This window comes from Sturnus vulgaris, chromosome 20 (genome assembly GCF_052056855.1).
Source record: "Sturnus vulgaris isolate bStuVul1 chromosome 20, bStuVul1.hap1, whole genome shotgun sequence".
NCBI lineage: Eukaryota > Metazoa > Chordata > Aves > Passeriformes > Sturnidae > Sturnus > Sturnus vulgaris.
In genome coordinates this window covers 5,365,604-5,385,658 of record NC_142262.1, presented here as the reverse complement: position 1 = coordinate 5,385,658, position 20,055 = coordinate 5,365,604, and the positions used below count along the sequence as shown (strand labels likewise).

General features: G+C 41.0%; 1 protein-coding gene across 2 annotated transcripts in view; it reads right to left on the bottom strand.

Annotated features, from left to right (window-relative positions):
- CA10 (carbonic anhydrase 10 (inactive)) overlaps positions 1 to 20,055 on the bottom strand; it is a 174,162-nt gene that overhangs the window by 138,384 nt on the left and 15,723 nt on the right. For both annotated transcript variants that reach the window (XM_088176533.1, XM_014878278.2), the window contains exon 3: positions 839 to 913. In XM_088176533.1, coding sequence (XP_088032659.1) covers positions 839 to 913 — 75 coding nt within the window. The remainder of the gene's footprint in view (positions 1 to 838; positions 914 to 20,055) is intronic.

Sequence of the window (20,055 nt, the reverse complement as noted above, 5' to 3'; positions counted from 1 at the left end):
AATATTTCATCTCATTTGTACTAGAATTCCTTACAAGATAATCAGCATTTTGGGAATTTCAGATGACTGTCAGGTTGTGCAGTTCTCACAACAGTGAAAGCAGCTCATGATAGGTCAAATCTACAGATCCTCAGGAATAGCTCACACAACAGCCAAACAATGTTTTCTACTATTATGAGGAAATAAGGATCACAGAGCAGTTTTCTTGGTGCATTCAGGATAAAACCTGAAGCACTACTTTACCTTATAAGATACAGCTAATACACATAAATTAATGCATATTAATCTCAATCACACTGAAAAGATACTGCTCAGAATTCTTCCAGCTGCCTCGATTATTTATCATTTACTAATCTCAATGAAGTCCAGGTATTTCATTTTTTTTAACTCATAATTTGTTTACTAAACAAAAATTAGTGAAAATTGCATGCAGTGGGTTCCTGTCCTAATCTACTCTAAAATTGCAGAAATGCAATTACCTAGAAATGCTGCAACAGGTAAATTATTTCATCCAGTTAACAGTAATATTTTTCAGTCCCTTTCCCTTTTCTACACACAGAATACACACACTCATAAAGCAGCACCATGTTGGTTTTACTGAGAGAAACCAGGAATGTTATCAAAGTGATTTCTTCCCTGAAAAACAGCCATGGTCTTTGGATGATGGATTAACAGAAACATTTCTGTGCTGCACTGTAATGTGATGTAGAGTACTTGTCAACTAAAAATCTTTGCAATGAAAACAAATCAACCCAAAATATCTTCCCCAAATCCAACTATATTAATTCCAGTGGAAAAAAAAAATTAAGAAATGCTAAAATTTTAAAATTACACTTACCAGGAACAAAGCTTCCTTGGACCACCTCCTTATAAGCCCACCAGCCTTCATGGATTTTTGGTGAATTTTGTTGAGCTAGAAAGAAATAATCAAAGAAACTATAAAACTAGGGCAAAACAAAGAACTTAATTAGCTAAAATCTAGGAATTTTAAACAGGGTACAGAAGTCACTCAAGTTCCCAATTTATAGAATCACATAAGTTCCCAATTTATAGAATCACAGGTATGTTGGAGAACTTTGTCCCTGTTCATCACACAGTAAAATATACTCTGCTTTGGAACACCTGATCATGAAACTTAACAATTCAGGTAGAAAATGAGGATTTATAGCACTACCAGCAGCTTCTGTACCACCTGTAAAGTCAATATGGGATAAAAACAGAGAAGGATGGAGTGCTCAGCAGTCAATACCTGAGTCCAGGTTATCTGACTGAAAAGCAGCTTTTCCCCTTCCTTTCCTGAGTTTCCCAACAATCTCTCACTGCGAGGGAAGGAGCAGCAGAGTGAACCCCAGCCAGCAACACCCGCGTGTGTCACTGCCTGTGTGTCACCCCCCGAGCTCCGAGCTCCCAAAGCAGGGCAGAGCAGCACAGCCCACTGTGGGCACACACATTTAGAGCTGGGGAACCACAGCTGGGCAATTCCTTTCAGGCCTGGATTTCTCCTGACTCTCAGCTCCATTCCCAGGCTGACAAGCTGACTGCAGCTTCAGTTAGGGAGGGTCTCCCAAGGTGACAACATGGTGACAAACAGAGTGGAATTCATAATAAACATTAACACCTGGTGTCTTTCCCACGGGACATCCGGACATGCTGTCCCAAGGATGTTTTTCCCAATTGTCCAACGAGCTCCTGTCCTGTCCTGGCTGCACTAACACACTTTAAATCCGGGCTGTCTGTACAATAAATTGGCCTTTTATCCCAAAAGAGCTCCGTGTGTGTTGCTGTCTTTTCTCTCTCTTTGCAGCGCAGTAACCACAGCCCACAGCTCCACCAGCCCCGGTGCCTGGGCAGGAATTTGTTTTTTCCATCCTCTGTGTGTGCAGGGCAGCACCCACGGCTGTTCCTGCCCTCAGCCCCCCGGGCAGCTCGGCAAAAACATTTCTGGTGACTGGGGTCAGTGACACGCAGCCCTTGCACAGCCAGGGAGCACTGGGAGCACACTGCAGGAACACACAAAAAGCCTGCTTTGATCAATATCCTGAAGGGTGCAGCAACAAAAAGCCTTTGGATGAGGTTTGCCCCTGATGTGACTTGCCTAAATGATTTCTTTGAAGTCCTGAAAAGTCAAGAACAGAAAGGTTTTGATGGGTCTAGTTTGCTGCTCTTTGACATCACTTCTCTTTGTCTTGAAGTTGGAGTTCGAGCAAATTTTGTGGTCAAAATGTAAAGTCTCTGTTAACTGGAAATATTTTCAAAGGGCTCACAGGTGCACAGCAAGACAAACATCCAGCTGATCTCCACAAGAGAGAAGAGCTGATACACAAATATGTTCTGCCTTGACGTGTATTTTGCTTGGTATGTTCCTGTTTAGAGCAACTCACTCTGAGCTGCAGAAAGCTCAGTCACCTTGTGCATCAATTCACTTGGATTTTGGGGTTGTCTTCTTTTTAAGATGTAGCAATGGGGAACAAAGCTGACATGGACCTCCTCATGCATGTGAAGGAGATCACTTTATTGCAGAAATCTCCCCTTTTTGTACCTTTAATCTCCACCAGACATAACCTAAACTTGAGAGAAGAAGGTCACGCCCTGTGTGGCTCAGCTGCAGTGCTGCTGTCCCCATGTCCCCCCTGTTCATATTGTGTCCTTGTGTCTGTCACCCCCTGACTCTCTCCTCACTCCTAACTCCTCTCACCTCTCAGCCGACTTCCAACCACCCAGCTCCAGCTGTGCCTTTCCCACAGAGCCTTCTGGTGAGCATCAGCCAAAACAGCTTTAACAATTACAACCCCATATTCCACACTTTCAATCTCATTCACTAGGGCCAAGGGTTTTTTTTTTTTACATAAATATGCAGCTACAGAAGATGCTGGATTTAGCAGCTTTTTGCTGCAGTTCCACTTCTAAATCACATATTATTTATGAAAAACACAACCACCCCGGGAAAAGTTCCAGCAGTATAATAAAAATTGTTGCTGTCATTAAAAATTACGAAGAGGATGTGAAATTCAGGCTAAAAAGGATACAATATAAGGACCATTACATACTGTTCTATCAAGTTACAAAACAGTATTTATGATTTAACTGACTATATATTGCAGAAACAAAAGTAAAGCTGAAGTTAATTAAATGTACTGAGAGAAGGACCAATAGGCTGCATTACCAAAATCCAGCCATGCCAGTGGGATGGGTACATGTGGATGCAGATTTCTCCTTGCAGGACTGATGTTGCTCCATTAACTGAGTAGTGATGTGTCACAGTGAAAGGACTGCTCCACTGTGCACCCTTTACAGTCTGCAGATGAAATTGTCCTCATATTTTAGTTTTTATAACATTGCCTGGAGAACTCCAACTGTGCATGGCTTGGTTGTGCTAGACTGCACTGTACAAACATTTGGAAAATGGCAAATCCCAACCCACAGTCAGAATATATGAGCAGAAAATTGTTCCTATCCAGTCTGAACTGCAATTTTTTGGATCTCAACACTTGCTTTCATGTCCTCTGCAGGAGAAGTTCTTAAAATGGCAGTAGGAGAGGATACTACAGAGTTCCAACAAAGTAGAGCCATAATTCTTGTACTTAAAATTTCCCAGGAAATTACACTGCATTAAAGTGCATCTTGTAGTCATAGACACAGTTCAAATTGGTTCAGCCAGGCAGAGGCAGATGTATTTTAGAAGTGGCTGAAAAAATTAGATAGATAGATAGATAGATAGATAGATAGATAGATAGATAGATAGATAAAAGCAGGATTTTCAAATGCAGCTGCCTAATGTCAGCATTCATCAAAATGTATACAATTGAAAGATATATTGTTTTTCCCACTCTGGGGCAATCTGAATGATACATGCTGGGTCCAGAAGAGAAGTATAATCTGGAGTTTAATTTGTATAATTATAAGTATAATTTGGAGTTTATATTAAAACCAAAATTGAAAAATGTTGACTCTGCAGTTCTGCTTCAGTGGGTTACCCCAACAATTAAAAGAGCTAATTCCAAAAGGAATAGCAGAAAAAGAATATTTTGATGACATTTTTTCATATCTGCATTAGTATGGAACAGGCTGCATGAAATGAGCAAGAAAACTAGATTATCAAAGCTCTGTACTAAATAACTGGATGCCAGTGCTGTTCCTTCAGCTATCAGAGAAGAACACGACCTGGCATCACTCCAAACATTCCACAGATATCAGATCCTTATCTCTTCAATTCACATTAAAATGAAACACAGAAAACACAATACCAAACTAGGATGTTGTGCCCTAGCTATATCTAAGGTAGAGCAAGAGCAATGCTGGCAGCACTGCTGATGTACAGAGAATTGAGTCCACTGAGGAAACCAAGAGGCAAGGCAGGAGGGGCAGTTAGGGTGACAATCTCCAGTGCTGTGCTCTTTCCTGAACCCTGAAACCTCAATGTTTTATAGCAGTCCAGGCAAAACATCCTGTAAAGTAATGCAGAGAGTGACTGAACACAGATTTCCACTCTGCAGCGCATCTGAAACCCAGCTTTGTGCCAAAGATTTACTTGGATGGAGCCTACAGGGACTTTACTTAAAAAGGAAAAAGATTTATAAAGCTCTCATTTCTCTGAATGCAGAAAGAAGAGGTCTGGCAAGGCCAGGGAAGAAAGTCTGCCTTCCAAAAACTTCTAAACCATCACTCCAACCTGTGTTATGCAAGTGGGCAAGAGGACTCACAAAAGGAGGAAAAAGCTGTTCCCTATTTTTGAAGCATAATCAGACCCATACCTGGATTAGTAATGGTCCAAGGGAATATAAAATTAGAATGAACAGCCATATGGACAGTGCTTGCTGGGAATCCTATGTGGGACACTCACACCTGACGCACACACAGCACAGGCTCTCCACAATCCCTGTATTAAAGCCCATCTGACAGAAGGGCTCTGTGCTCAGTAAACAGGTTCAACCTTATGGCTCAAGGATTGTTGCCAAGGAAATGGATTCTTCCTATGTGTCACCTCGTGACACATGAAAATAGCAAAATTCTCTCAGCATCCTTCTGATTTCAGTGCAGCTATTGTGCCTCTCCTGCAATGCTCCCAGCCAAGGACCATACAAAGACACACGTGGGCTCTGTGTGTGACCTCTGACACTGCTGTGGTCCTGAGAGAAAACTGCAGCTCCTCCACAGCACCTCCTTGTTGGCAGGGCGAGACAAAAGGTCTAGAAAGCAATTCTGTATTCCTGAAGAGGGTTAAATATATATAAAAAAACCCCTAACCACAACTTCCATTTGTGATGCCTCCGAGGCTCCAGCTTTTACCACTAAAACCCAGAGCATGGCTTTTGCTTCCTAGAAACACTGTTGGTTTTGCAAGGCATGAAAATAAACAAGCCCCTCTGAACAGACACTGCAGGTTCCTTGCACAAGGAGCTCTGCAACAGCAATTTTTGGCAGCAGCACTGTATTCTGCCATTAGCAGGGACAGCCCAAAATGACACACTTGTCCAAGTGCTCCAGGATGCTGAATGACCTCCATTTGTGCCACGTTCCCTCCCCTAGCACTGAAATCTCTGGTATCTGAGATTAGCAGCTCTGCTGATACAACACCATTATGTCAGATCTCTTTCAGTAAAGCTGCTGCAGAGGAGACAGGATATTTATTTAGAGCTCATACGACACATGTTGCTTTTATTCTGTCAGATTACTCTAGGTATGTCTCTTTGTGGAGCATAAAATTACAGGCTAAATTCTGCAAGTTGTGCATTCTTGTTTCCTAGTGGCTTCCATGCACAGGCATCACACAGGATCATAAAAATGCACAGTAAATGCAAACAGCAGAGGTGCCAATGCCCCATAAAGTCAGCAGTTAACTCTCTATCAGATAGCATTGATAGCATTGTACTGGATACCAGGTACCACAATGCAGATGCTGGAATACCTGCACAGCATCACTAAATATGCTTATTTGCAAGATATAAACAAGCCGTTCTACAATTACTTATTTACTTTCTATACTACATGAAGCATAGAAAGGCTTTTATCTGATGGCATTGTTTTTGTCATTCATATCTGAGCCTGAGCCAAGAGTAGAATCCTGCCAGGCCAGCACTCTCCATTCACTTTACTGCCATTTCACACAGATGAAAAATGCTAGACTGGGGAGAATCAGGCTTGCAGCAGATAGGAAAAGATCTTTCTTCACCTGGACTTTATTGATCTGAACTCTTCTGATTGCTGAATCAATTATTCTGCAGGTTTATCTCATCTTACATCCTAGAAGCCTCGCTTGTGATAACCTGCCTGGTATTGCCCTGGCAATAAATATATGACAACATTTTTATCATTGTTACCCCTTCTGCATAGTTATGAAATCAAAAAGAAAACCAGCTGCAACTATGAGCCATCAGTTTCATAACAAACTTAGTGTAGCACATTAAGTCATTGCTAATGCTTTGAGAGGAAACTCACAGGAAAATGGCAGATGGCTTGCTAGAAGAAAAATAAATCCTCAAATCTGTGATTACAATGGTGAACACTGCAAGTGAAAGATATATTTACAAGGTATTAGATGCTGGTGTGATCTTCACTTAGAGACCTTATCCTGGTTCTCTCCCAGCCAGCATAAGCCTAATGCTTGGTTATTTAATGCTATTTGATTTTCCATCAGAGTTCCACAGCTCACTCTGAGCAGCTTCATCACTCTCAAGGTGTCTTAGTCAGTCACTGATAAGTAATCCAAGACTGTGCCTAATGGCAGAGATGAAAATTAGAGGAAATTCCCTGCAGTCCTTCAGAAGATTGAGAGTCCTAAGAGAAATGTAGTCCAGCAGAAAACAGTACAGTGACGTTTAAAACAAAATAAAACTCCATTTCCACAATCTTATGCAACACCTGCTTTGTAATTATTTAAAGTTGTTCTGAGTACTGAATTTTACATGGATATTTTGTGCATTGTTAAACCCAAAGGTAGGTTACCTAAAATGTGGAGGGAAGACAGATTTACTCAATCTAAAATATAACTTTCAACACCTTCAGTCACACAAGTACCAGCTTTTGGCTCACACCAACAAAATGCCTCTTAAAGCAAATAGGATCCACATGTACAAAGTGGACCTAGCAGCAGGGGAACTAAGCAGATGCAATTAGCTGAAGATTCAGCCCTCTGTAATTAATATTTAGTTTGTTTAAAACAAGTCTGTACATAATTGCAGCTATATTTAAGATGTTTTTATGCAGCCTTTTTATATTAAAAGACCCTAACAACAGACACTTCAGGCACTAAATAAAGCATCGTTTATACATGAGTAGCTACAGGACAAGAGAAGTTGGCCTGCTTATGAAACCCACAGCCTACATTGTGAGCATCAGCATACACTGAGGGAGGAAAAACAAAACAAAGGATTATAAAGGGATCAATAAATAAAATGCTTTCATCAGCTTGGCCAGATTTTTTTCTTTTTTTCCCTTTTTTTTTTCCTGGATAACATTTTGCTCAGAAAACATGCAAATGCTCTTTCATTAAGTTAATACTTTCCAATTCCATAAATCCTTCTTCCTCCATCCCCATGTGTAAAAGCTCTCACTGCTGCTGTGAATTCCAAGCATTATTCAACACAAGAAAAGCAAATGTGACCTGATTTTATCACATCTGAGGGCAAAAGTAAGGCACTACCATGGGAACTCTGTTCTGACACAGAGACTTGACTATTCTGCCTATTTTCTATTTATTGTGATTTTTGTTTTTTTCTGATAAGATTCCAATTACAAACCTTGGCCAAAGGGTTAGATTTCATACAGGCAGGCTCCTATGGGTGCAAGGAGCAGTGACAATGTGATATTACACTGTAACAAAGCAAACTATTGCACCTGCAGCTGGCTTTTGAGGAGGGTAGAAATAAAATTATTTAACAACTTCTTTGTCTTCTGACCTCTGAATATTATCAAATGTGTTATGTGTAAGCAGGAACAATTCCCAATAATGTTTATGAAGAACACCCAACTGGACATTAAACTCTCCACCACTCACTTTGTAGAATATTAAACATCCCTATAAAGCTGCTTTCCTTTTAATGTGACTAAAACACACGTCCAGGAGTTAGACCATATATGTAAAAGATGGTGTTTAGCCTCTCCAAGAACTTTCTGGAATAATAAGGGAGCATTACACTTAATGTTATTTGCTTCAATTTTTAAAATAATACACGTCTTGTGTTTTCTTCTTTGGCAAAATTTCACTTCTGAAACAACTGAGAGACAGGGAACTTCTGTATGGCTCTCTCTGCTGTCTGGGAAAGTTGAGCAGCTCTGTGTGAAAGAATAGCAAAGGTTTTACCTATAAATTACTACCAACTAGGAATGCAAGCCTCTGCCTCCTCAGGTCCCATTCATATCTATGGGGTTCATATTACTTTTGAAGGAGGTACTGGTCTCCTTCTCTGGCACAAGAGTTAAAAATTCTCCAAAGATTAAGGACTGTAAGAAATAAAAGCAATTAAATAAAAAAATATACCTGTATAGCAGCAATTGGAACATAATATTGATTGCAAGGAGTGGGGGACTCAGCACCTCTCACCTCAGTCACTGATGGCACTCTCAGGGTTTCAGGGGTCCCAAATATCATTAATACAATTTGGCATCAGCACACCCAGCAGCCTGTCCTGTGTTGTGTCAGATGGGCTAGTTCCTCTCCCTTGAGTTGTTTAATTATATCTGGACATAAAGTCTGAAAAGCTCTATAAAATAACACAATAGCAAGCAGCAAGGTATCTTGTGATATCAACTTCATAGCAGCTCTTATTCCCATCCCACTCCACAGCCTCCACTCCCATCAATTATCCATTTCAGCACAGTTTGGGGACACTCAGCAGCTTCAAAGAAATGGCCTCAATATCCTTGAGGCTTTAAAGTTCAATGCATTATTAATGCTAAATTAATAGGGTTTCCTCTAAAGGAAACCACTAAGTTTCTTCCTGAGCAGCACACACCATATCGACATCTCATCGTGTTTCTGCTCCCAGCTGCTCTCTGCACTCTCCAAACACAAAGTTACTCATCAGGAGTAGCACAAACAATTGGGCACTATCCTGTTAGCTGCCACAGGCACATTTTTTTCTTGTTCTGTTTTCCCAAATCTCTCACTTCTGGAAAGAGAAATTACTTCTTGGCCAGTCTTCCCATGGAAGAGTCCAGAATTTAAGTATTCATCATTGCTTAGGCAGACTCAAGGGGTATAAATCAATATCTTCCAATTAACCTCAAGAATAATGGTATGGCATCGATATGGGCTGCTTGATTCTAGAAAACAGACACAGCCTCGAATCCCATGGAATTCTACAGCATGTGGAAACTTGCAATTCAAAACGTGGTATGAAAACATTTCAAGGAGATTCATATTACACAGAGAATTCAAAATGCTTAAGCAATACTATAATGACCATTTCCCACGGTTTTGAAAGAGGAAAGGGTGCCTTCAGTGTCCCTTGAGGACTCAGCAGGACCAGGAGTGGCAGTTTGTGGGTCTTGTACAAACTTTACTTGAGTCAACACAAACTGAGACAGGCAGAGTCCTTTTCTCCTGGCTGACACCCAAGCAAAAGCAATGTGACAAACAACACCATCCTTCAAAAGCTGATGACAAAGGGGAGGCAAAATTATTTTGATTATCCTGAACTGGATTCAGAGTCCCAGATTTTCAGTCATCCCGGGGCAGACACTCACGGCACTTAATCCAGATCATCTCACAGCTCACTGCACAACCTAAATCCTCAGCACTTACACTTAATATCCTGGAGTTTTCTGAGATCAACAAGTAAAAAAAAAAATATATATATATATATTTTCTGGCCATGTGAGAGGGACCAATCTGATTTTTATTTATGGCTCAGTATATGTTACACATGAGGTGAGGAATTTCTGTAAGGGGCTGTAGATGTGCTGGCAGCCAGTCCAGGCAGAGGAAACTTCCACGGTGGGGCTGTGAGTGACCCCTCCACTGGCCAGGGGGGCAAATGCCCAGGAAAAAGACTGGAGAGGAGACTTAGAGATGAAAGCAGTTACCTGCAACATCAGCAGGGTCCATTGTCTTCGTGTTTCTTGGAGGGAGCAGGGCTTGCACTGCTTCTGTGCACTATCCCCCAGGGATTACTTCCACCTTCCATCTGTACACACTTGTGTTTATCCAAGGATCTTGGAAGAAATGATTCCCTTCCCACTCACCGGACTGATTCCTGCAGTGCCACCCTGGCACTTGGATGCAGCCATTCTGTCATCCCTGTCCCAATTTACAATATTCCTGACCAGAAACAGTGCCCACCTTGGGCTCCTTCTGATCCCAGCTGCATTTCCTGGCTTCTTGGTCCTTGCAAGGGTGTCCCCTCTTCATCCTTCCCAACCACTTCAAAGCCATGAGTCAAAAGCAGTAATCTGGATTTGCTTCTTTTCTCTCTCCATTTTAGTTCTGAAGTTAAGATGGGAGGTGTTTCATACTGGCTGTGATGAACCTTCCTGCTTCATTTTTCTGGTCTGGAATTTTAATTGCTTTGTAAGTTACTGATGCAGAAAGGTAGAAAAAAACCCCACCTTAATTTAGGTACCTGTTGTTCATGGCTTTGTCTACTGGTCTTTTGAGATATGAGACTTTGGATATAGATAAAAGAAACAAAATTTAAAAGCCACCAAATGTAGGAATTTAAAAAATGTATCTATTTCAAGAGAACTGCAAGGAGAAATATGCCACTGCAGAGATTTCATCAGGGGTTTCCAAGCTTTCCCTCTTTTCATCTGTGTGGTCCTGTCTCTTCCAAGTCAAAATCCACTGAAGTTTCAGGCAGTCTTTTATTCTTGCCAGTAGCAAGAGGAAAGAAATTTTTTTTGTGAGGGCAAAACCAAGGAACTGGAAATAGAAGTCACAGATTTTAAATGTATGTTTTTCCTTTCTTATGAGCCTGGTGTATCTAAAACTCAGACACTTTTTTTTCAGCATCCTTTGAAAACCAGAGAGCTTTACATCTCTTGTTCAGGTTTCTGACTCCTGCCCATCCATAATACTCACTACCTACCTTATTTAATTTATAAAAATACTAAACAGTTGTCAATCTATTAACAGAAACAGATTTTTAGCCTTAAAAAACACAACCACAATGCAACAGTCCAAAATAATATACTCTAACAGCAGTAACTCCTAGAGGCCCAGGACACCAGCTTCCAAAATACCAGAAATAGAGGGAAATGTCCTTGAATGGAGACCAATCCAGAGTAGCTTTGTTTCTTTCAGTTCAGATTCTTCCTGTACTCACTTCTGATCAGAGAATGCTTCAATGAACAAAGCAGGGTAATAACCCTGGCAAATCCATTGCAGTGCAGCTGTCTGCACAACACACTACAGACCCTGGAGACACAGACAGCCCAGCCCTGATCATCCACGAAGAAATGCCTGCTGAGTCTGCCACACACACTGAGCACTGTGGATGAGAACACACAGCACTGGGATGTGCAGATCTACACATCTCTTTCCCAAACACAGTGCCTCCTGTACTCACCTCCTTCCCCATCTTCCAGCCTTTCCCACGCCAGCCTTGGATTTACAGATGAAAAGTTTGGAAGTACAGATGAGAAAGGCAAAGAAAGGGTGGAAAGGCACGGAGAAGTCAGCAATGATGCTGATGGAAGAAGTCTGACTCCAGTTATTTCCAGTCCTTTGATCTTCCAACTAAAATATACTGAATTTTATGCATAGTATCTCAGCCAGCCTACAAAATCTTCAAGTCCACTTGAAATAAACCTCCTGAATGCTAGGCAAACTACTCAGGAGATTAGCAGTTTCTAAAAACATATCTGGAATACTGAAATGAATCTATAATAAACAAAATATTGCTTGTGTCAACACAAAATACGGAAGTTTGACATTAGCCTCGCAGATATTAAAATTGCCAGGAGATACTGAGCTAATTCATTTTGGTTCTCCCCCTGGCATAAATTCCTGCTGAGCTGTTAATAAAACTCTACAGTGACCCCCAGGGAAACCCAGTAAGGGCTGATGAATCCTGCACACAAAGGATTCACCATCTCTGGCTGGGTGACCATACAGTTATGCAACAGACAATACTATTGATTCTGAAAATTTGATTTTGAGACCTGTTAGGCAGATTCTTAGGGTCAAAACAATGACAGAACAAAGGGTCTCACACTAGGGTCATTTATCCAGTTTTCAACTTCATCCCAGGCCAGTTTTCACTGCCTAGGCACGAGGCAAAGCCAGATCTTCCCCCAGCTACACAGGAAACTCAGCTCAGTACCAGAAGATGCCAAATGACTTTACACTACTCAGACTCATCCCCACCCTTTCCACACATGCTTGGAGCTGATCCAGCCACATACCTAAAAGAAATCATGTGTTTTCTTAAACCCTTATGGTACTGTGTATGTGGCATCTGTTTGTTTCTTCCCCAACACAACTTTGTGCAGCAATATGTTGATTAGACTGTTTTTTGTTTTGGTTTTTTTCTTGCAGCTCCCCAGAAAGTTGTTGTGGTCATATGGCAGAAGCAGTGTAAAATACAGGTCACTTGGGAGACCCCATCACTGCACTGGAGAACAAACAGTTAAAGCAAGGCTGCACCTGCTTCAAACTATTCTGTCAGACTTCTGTCCAAATCCCTTCTGTGTGTGTCTCCAGCTCCCAAAGTCAGATCATGTCCTCCTTCCATGGCTCTCCAGTTCATGTGTTTTTATGGTCTTCTTATTGGCACAGCATAAGGAGCTTGAGTCCATAACTCTCAGTAATGCCAGCAGCCCGTGTAACTCCCAGAGTTTTCTTGTCCAAGTGATGATTAATCAGATTTAACAAGACTGACGCAGCACTCTGCAGAACACGACACTTTGATAAATGCTGCTCTCCCTGCAGCTTACACCAGGAGCATTCCAAAGCACTCCAGACTGATGGGAATTCTCCTGATGATTTCAAATATGCACCAAGTACCAGCACAGAACAAACAAGGCTTTTCGTGACCCATCTGCATCAGAATCTGAGGAGGGATTTTTTTAAACTGGGATTTTCTCAACCCTCAGCTGGGTTGAAGAAAATCTGAAGAATGTGGCACTGGATTTGTGCTGCTGCTGCCCAGCTCTGCTGGGTGGATACAAGGCTATGCCAGGAGCACATTCACACAATGCTGATGATATTTACTTTATCTCATTATTTTCTGCCCTCAGAAAGCAAGCCTGAGTGAGTGGGAGATGTCAGGAGAGTGCATAAAGCAACCTCTGAGAGTAATGAAATAAGTAATATCTGTTTAGTCCCAAAGAACCAGGAGACTACCTAAAAATAATAAACTTTGGGTTCAGGCTTTCTTAAAATATGGTTTTCTTCAATGGCAATCCAGTAATGCTCAATATTTATCCTAGCAGCTATAAGGCAATATTTATTCTAACAAGTCTTTGTAGGGATAACAGTGGATTGGATTGGATTTGAGTGGAAAGAAGATCCACATCCTTCCCTCTCCCCATCCCAGAAACAGCTCACAGTAAAAGAACTATTTTTCTCCTTTGGGTGGTATTTAATTCAACTGCTCCACTTTTTGGTGAATTTGGCATAAGTAAAATGACACTTTGGCATGACTGGCATTTAGCAAACTCTACCACATAAGGATGTTAATATATTTTTTCCTTTAATTCCTTAAGTAGCTATTTTACATCAAAGAGGAAAATAAAACAAAAATAAAGGTTTTGTGGGCCTTCAAGTTACATTAAAACAAACTAAACCCCCAAAGACCAGACATTCCATTTTGGAAATTAAGTTGATAATCTAAAAGTGATCACTATTCACTTTTCATCAGACATCTTTAAAGAATTTTCAATACACGATTATAGACCTGTCACAGATCAGAGGCTAAGCACACATTAAAATGTTAGGCATTCCCAGCCTGTTGCTATCAAACATAGCAGGAATCCACAGATAACTCTGCTGGAATTTGAGTAAATGTCACGGTGATCTGGAAGCTCAGCAAATTTCAACTGTCTCAAAAAGCACAACAATTCTGAAATCCTGCCACCACTGATCTCAATGCCAATCTTTCTGCTCTGCCCGGAACAACTTTTCATTCACCCCAGCTGTAAAAAAAGTGACAAGAAGTGCTAAAGACAGAATAACTAAGAAAAAGAAATTAACCTCAGGCTCCAAAAGCCTGCTTAAACAATAGCAACACTTCCTGTTCGTCTTGAATGAATGAATTAATTAATTCAACATTCCTGAATTTAGTGTGGCATCATCTGCACTGGTGCTGTGCTGAAATGTGGCTGACAGTAGTAAATGACATGAGGGACATAAAATGGCCTATTTCCTTAGGATAATTATCATCCTAAACAGGCATTTTGTATTATTCATCATATATTCATCCTCATCCTTCTCCCTAGCACTGCTTCTCCATGAAGTCACAGCATTGTGTGGACACCCAGAGGGGCTCAATCAATTAATGTGAAGCCAGTCAATAGAAACTAGTACAGTACTAGCAGGGTTAGTGTCACAGCTCCAGACACAATTTCAACCAAAAATGAGCATAAATGAGGTCAGAATCTACTTAAATGTTAACACAGACATCTGTATTGAGTTTAAGTAATGTAATAAAAACTGGTGTCATTTACCCTATTCTGAGTATCAAGTAGCTCCAAGCTGCCCTGCCTCACATCAATCTGCATTCAGAACAATACAAGATTTGGACCTGAAAGACTCCAGACCCTCAAGGCAGCTTTTTGATTACTTCATAGTTTGTCTAGGCAATTGAAATGCAGTGCACAGCACGACCATTCTGATTTGGCACTGAAGTGTGAGTCAGCCTTCTCTGACCCACCCAGAGAGGTCTGGACACCCTGAGCAGCAGCATCTCTTTATTTCTATATAATGAGTAGTGGAAAATATTTTGAGATATTGGACTAAAAGGTATTGTAAAAGTAGAAAGTGCTGCTTTAATAGCTTACATTTCTCCAGGCTTTGAATTAAGAATCACAGTGATTCCTAATAGATGGGAACAGGACATGTTTTACTTCCCTCCTACACATGCTGGTATCCTTTTATAAAAGGCTAATACAGAAATTTGTTAATACTCCTCCATGCATTGGTAGAGCTGGATGGTCTGTGATCCTCAATACACAAATTAATCAGCTGGATGAAGCCCCTAAATTACATTAACAATATCCTATAGTAACGTGATGAAAATAAGATTAATTTTAGTGCTTGCTCTTTCCTCTAAACTAGATATCAAAAAGACCTGTCTGGACTTCAGGAAGGAAAAGGTTTCCAACCTTCATTGTAAACCACAGTGAACAAGAGGACTGCTGTCCTTACAAGGCTGTGGTGTCCCTGCTGAGCAGGACACAAAAGCTGTCTTGTTAAAGGTCTGAACTTTCTCCTCCACTGCAGTCTGGTCAAATCCACAACGTCTGCAACAGAACACGATGTGAACCCAGATGTGCACCCAGCAATTATGGAAGAACCTCATGGTCCCTAGGTCAGATATCCATTAGAACTTCAGCTGAGGCTGGTAGCTGGGAGTGGAAAAGCTGTGTAAAAGGAGGGCACTGCCTGTGTTTTATGCTTTCCTTAAGATGGCTGCTTCAGGTTTTTTTCCTCACTCTGTCATTCAGGATGGACTCAGAGAGAAGGGGCTGCTGCTCAGATCCTCAGTGCTGAAGAAAATCCTCATTAATTGAAGCCAACCAGGCAATGCCATGAAAGGCCACATCAACCTGAGTTCCTGGCACTTCAAGGTAGAAGCATCATGGATTTTTCACACACGATTCAAGCTCCTAAAATGTTTCAATTTAACTCTCTGAATGTTTCTGAAGAGGTGGTGTCCCTTTTCTTCAAATGTGCAAATGAATGCCAGAGTCAGAGAAAGATTCTCTACCTTTTAGTAGAAAACTGATAGCCTCAATGTACATTTTTACAGGATTCAGACTTGCAGGTCACTTGATACATTTAATGCATGAATCCCATTGACCTGCTCAGCTCTAATACTCAGCATTTCTCCAAATCAGGCCTTGGAGGAAACTAGGAACACTCAATTAGTGATCACCCTCAAAAAATTTGGGTAAAGTGTGTTGCCAAGCAACACAAATTCTGCCAGAGACAGTGATAAAATTCTATTCTCTAGATAAGCCTTAAATTCCTTTGTGACTATATTTTCCTCTTCCTGCAATCCCTTGCTTTATTCACTGCATCCCACAACCTCTGCACTAAAACAAGAATGTGCTAAATTAGTGCATTTTCCCACACAACTTTTGCAATGGAATTTCTAAAGTGTTAAGATAACTTTAGTTGTGAAGATGTACAAATTCCTCACTTGTTTCTCGTCTCATTTTTAAAGAAAACTTAAAAAACCCCTCTTTACCAAATAGCCTAATTTAGTACCTACCAAGGTGATTACAAAACGAGGTCTTTCCAGTCTTTGTCCCTCACCTCACTACTTTCTCAGACTAATTTTCTCCTCTCTTTCTGCCTCCACCACTCCACAGCTTCTCATTTGGACACAATTTCCTCCACAGCAAGTGTCTGCTCATCTGCCCATCCCAACACAACTGTCATTACCCAGCCATTCCCACTTACAGCAGATCCCAAAATCCACCCCAAGGCCCTTCATTTGAGAAGACGTTGGCTTTGGAACTTATTTTGAGCTTATCAAGGAAATCTGCTTCCCTCAGATGCCAGCTCCATTTTTATCACGCTCAACTATGCAAATCTATGCATGTGTGTGATGTGGTGTGCATCTGTGGGCATAGTATTTGCAACCATAATAAATGGGAATGTGCTTTGTATGAAAGAATAACAGCAGATCAGATCAAGCAACCTGGGAAAAACCCAGGAGACAAGACACGAGTGCTTCCTTTAAGAGTGGGCTACTGAAGAGCTCCTGGGAGATGGAGAGGGGATATGCCTGGGGAAGCAATGAAAGGACACTTGAAGAGCATGGACAGAGCCAGGGGACACAGGTATTGAGCTGAAAAAGCTTTCCCAGCTTTTTCTCTTCAAAGCTGCTCCATCTCCAGTTAGCCCATGCCCTGGATGCAGGTGGAAACAAGTTTGGGAACTGGGCTAGTAAGCAGCAAAATGTTGGAAAAAAGAACACAAAAACAGGCAGCAAAGAGAGATCCTTCATTTTAAACCTTCCTGGCATTACAGCTAGAGGTTTAAGAATCTCCTGAGCAAGAGGTTCCACTGCATTAACCTAGGAATAACTGAGAATAATAATCCTCACAGCTCTCACCTCTAGGAAGAGGCAGCCTCCAGCCAGCACAGCTCAGGTGTGTATTTAGAAAGATCAGTGGAGCTGTGCTGACTTACTGTGCAGAATATCATTTGGGCTGCAGTAGCATCCAAAAGCTCCAATTAGGAGGAGAGTTCCATCCTGTCAGGCACCAGATGAATCCCCTCAGTCTGGCATGCCCTATTCCAGGGAGGCAGGCCAGGCTGCCTTCATATGCTTCTAATTGGGGCCCTCCTTGAAAACCATCCTGATTCTGCAACATTTGCAGATTGCAGCTGTTTGTTTACTTCACTGGACTGGAACATGAGAATTGCTTTAGTGCATCCCTTGTGGAAAGCAGGCCTTGCCAGTAGACTAAAGCATGGAGCCCAGAGCCTAATGATAAGTTATAAAACTTCGTCCTCCAGGCTCCAAGTATTTGACAGGATCATCAATTTCTGTCTATCATAAAAAAAAAATTTGATCTCAGCCCTGTAGGCTCAATAAATAGGACATTCATGGTTCAGACATCTTTAACTGCCTATGGGAAGTTGATAGCTCTATCCAGATCTTTCAGGTGACATTCTGACCTTCCTCTCCTCCTAGGGAGGTAACCATAGAAAGAGAATAACAAGAACAGATGATGTACATCCATCTTCCTCATTTTTGTTCTGCATCTGAAATGAACTGAAATCAGCCCTTTCTGAAAGAGCCTTTTCTAGTGCTTTTTACACTGGGCTATTTACATGTTATTTTAAACACTTTGTCTAAGAGTCTTCAACAACGCAGAAATGTTGAGCACCTAAATGTGACATGAGATCCATGCTATCACTTATAACTAAACAACTCTGTGAGAGGGATCATTAAGCTCATTATAGACATCTTAAAAAAAAAAACAAAAAAAAAACCGTTTTGAGGCTGATAAAAGAACAAAAGCCAAGTCAAGGTCCAGAGTTCAAATAAATTTTACCTTGTAGATAACAAGCAGGAGATTCTCTGGGGGACAGTGGGAACTAACACTAACTGTTGCCTTTCTTCAGAAACAGGGATGTTAGGTAAGGCACAAGGGAAAGGAGGCCACATAAAACACTTGTAATATTTCAGCATCACCAGAGTTGTACCTGGGAAGGCTTTTACTGGCAAGCATCCAACCCTGTCAGCTCTTTGTTACATAGCGGATTTCATTCCACAGCTGAAGACCTTCAAAATAACAAAACTATGCACAGGAAAAGCAGATTGACTTTTTGGCAGGAAGTCAATGTGCAAATACTAATGAAATAATCTCAGTAAGCAGTCAGACTCTTCAAAGGTCAACAGCAACACAATGGAGAACTTCAGCATTTAAGTTATTAACAATTCTGTCTTCAAGGATTCTGGCAGCTTCTGTGCTTTAAGTTAAGTGTTTAAAAAAATAATCAAGATTTGATGACTTTAGTCATGGTCTCTACATCTCCATCTCTGTGGCTCTTCAGACAAAGAGATTGTCTTGTTCCTATGGGAGCTACCAATCCAATTCCTAACTATTCAGAACCAGAACCAAAAGCAATCAGGAAGGTGGACTGTCATCAATGCCCTTTCTCATTTGTTTCTGGCAAAGTACAATATGGAACACCCCACCTCAGTGCAATCTTCCATTACCTGCATTCTCCCTATCAATCTGTAAATTCTTCTTTTATCTGTTTCTCCACTCTTCTGCTTTAACCTTCACTACCAAATACTCTCCATTTCTCAGTAAGGGTGTCCCTCACTGATCTCCCCATGTCCCTCTTCCCTCTAACTCCAAACTCAGGATTGGCTGCAAGCAATGGCAGTCAATGGTGAGGAGGGGAAAATTACCCTCAGGAAGGAAAAGTCCACGACCCCAATCTTCCTAAGCTTTGAAATACCTTAGGTGAAAGTCCCTTGCTGCCCCATAGTCCAGTTTTGGTAGAGTGAAAGTCAGTGGTGACAACTTCAGTGGTTTTATTGGGATCAGAGCAAGGCTCCTGGAAGAATGAAGCACAGCTTAAGTCTTCCAGTTACTTGGTGGAGCACCTTCAGTTCTCATTTTTACTGCTTCAAATTATGGAGCACTGATATATTTCCTGTCTTGCACCTTTTAGGGATCAGGATCAATCCTGCTGAGCTAATGACAAAAAAAGCCATCACTGGCACGTCAATAATTCACAATTAATGTCAATTAATTCTGTACTAATCAAGCTTAGGGACACAATTTCTATTAACTGTATATGAAGGAACACTATCCCACTCTTCACTGTCCCACTCTTCATTTTATCAATACTGGGGACTTAAAAAATCTCTTCTTTTCTTGTTGCTACTTTCGATGGCTCCTTCATATTGCAAATCTCCCTGAGTATATTGCCAGGAAAAAATGTGCATGGAAGAGAGACAATCCTCTTGTCTATGCTCAGAAATTGTACTGGAGAGATTTCGATTGGTTTAATTGGATTCACTTCAGTATCTTCCAAATAAACAAACTAAATTAATACAAACCAGGCTAATTTCATCCTAGGACTGCCTATACAGTATTTTGCAGCCCTTTTTTGAAACAGATTAATTTAAAATACCTTTTTATTTAGACTTCACTTTCAGAACATTAGAAAACAAAAAAATCATAAACAACAAATGCAGAATTCTAGGAGAGATTACTTAGTTTTTACTTCTTGCTGTGCCTAGTTCAAACACAGAAGGGTTTTTTTCTTTCTGTAAAAAATGGCAGGGGTAGATTTCATTTCCACTTAATGCAGTACTGCATTTGAGCTTCCTTATCCCTAACACAGGTCAGCTATGAAATGAAATGAATGTGAACTAAATCCTAACTCTCCATAAACCATGGAATCAACAATAACTTAAC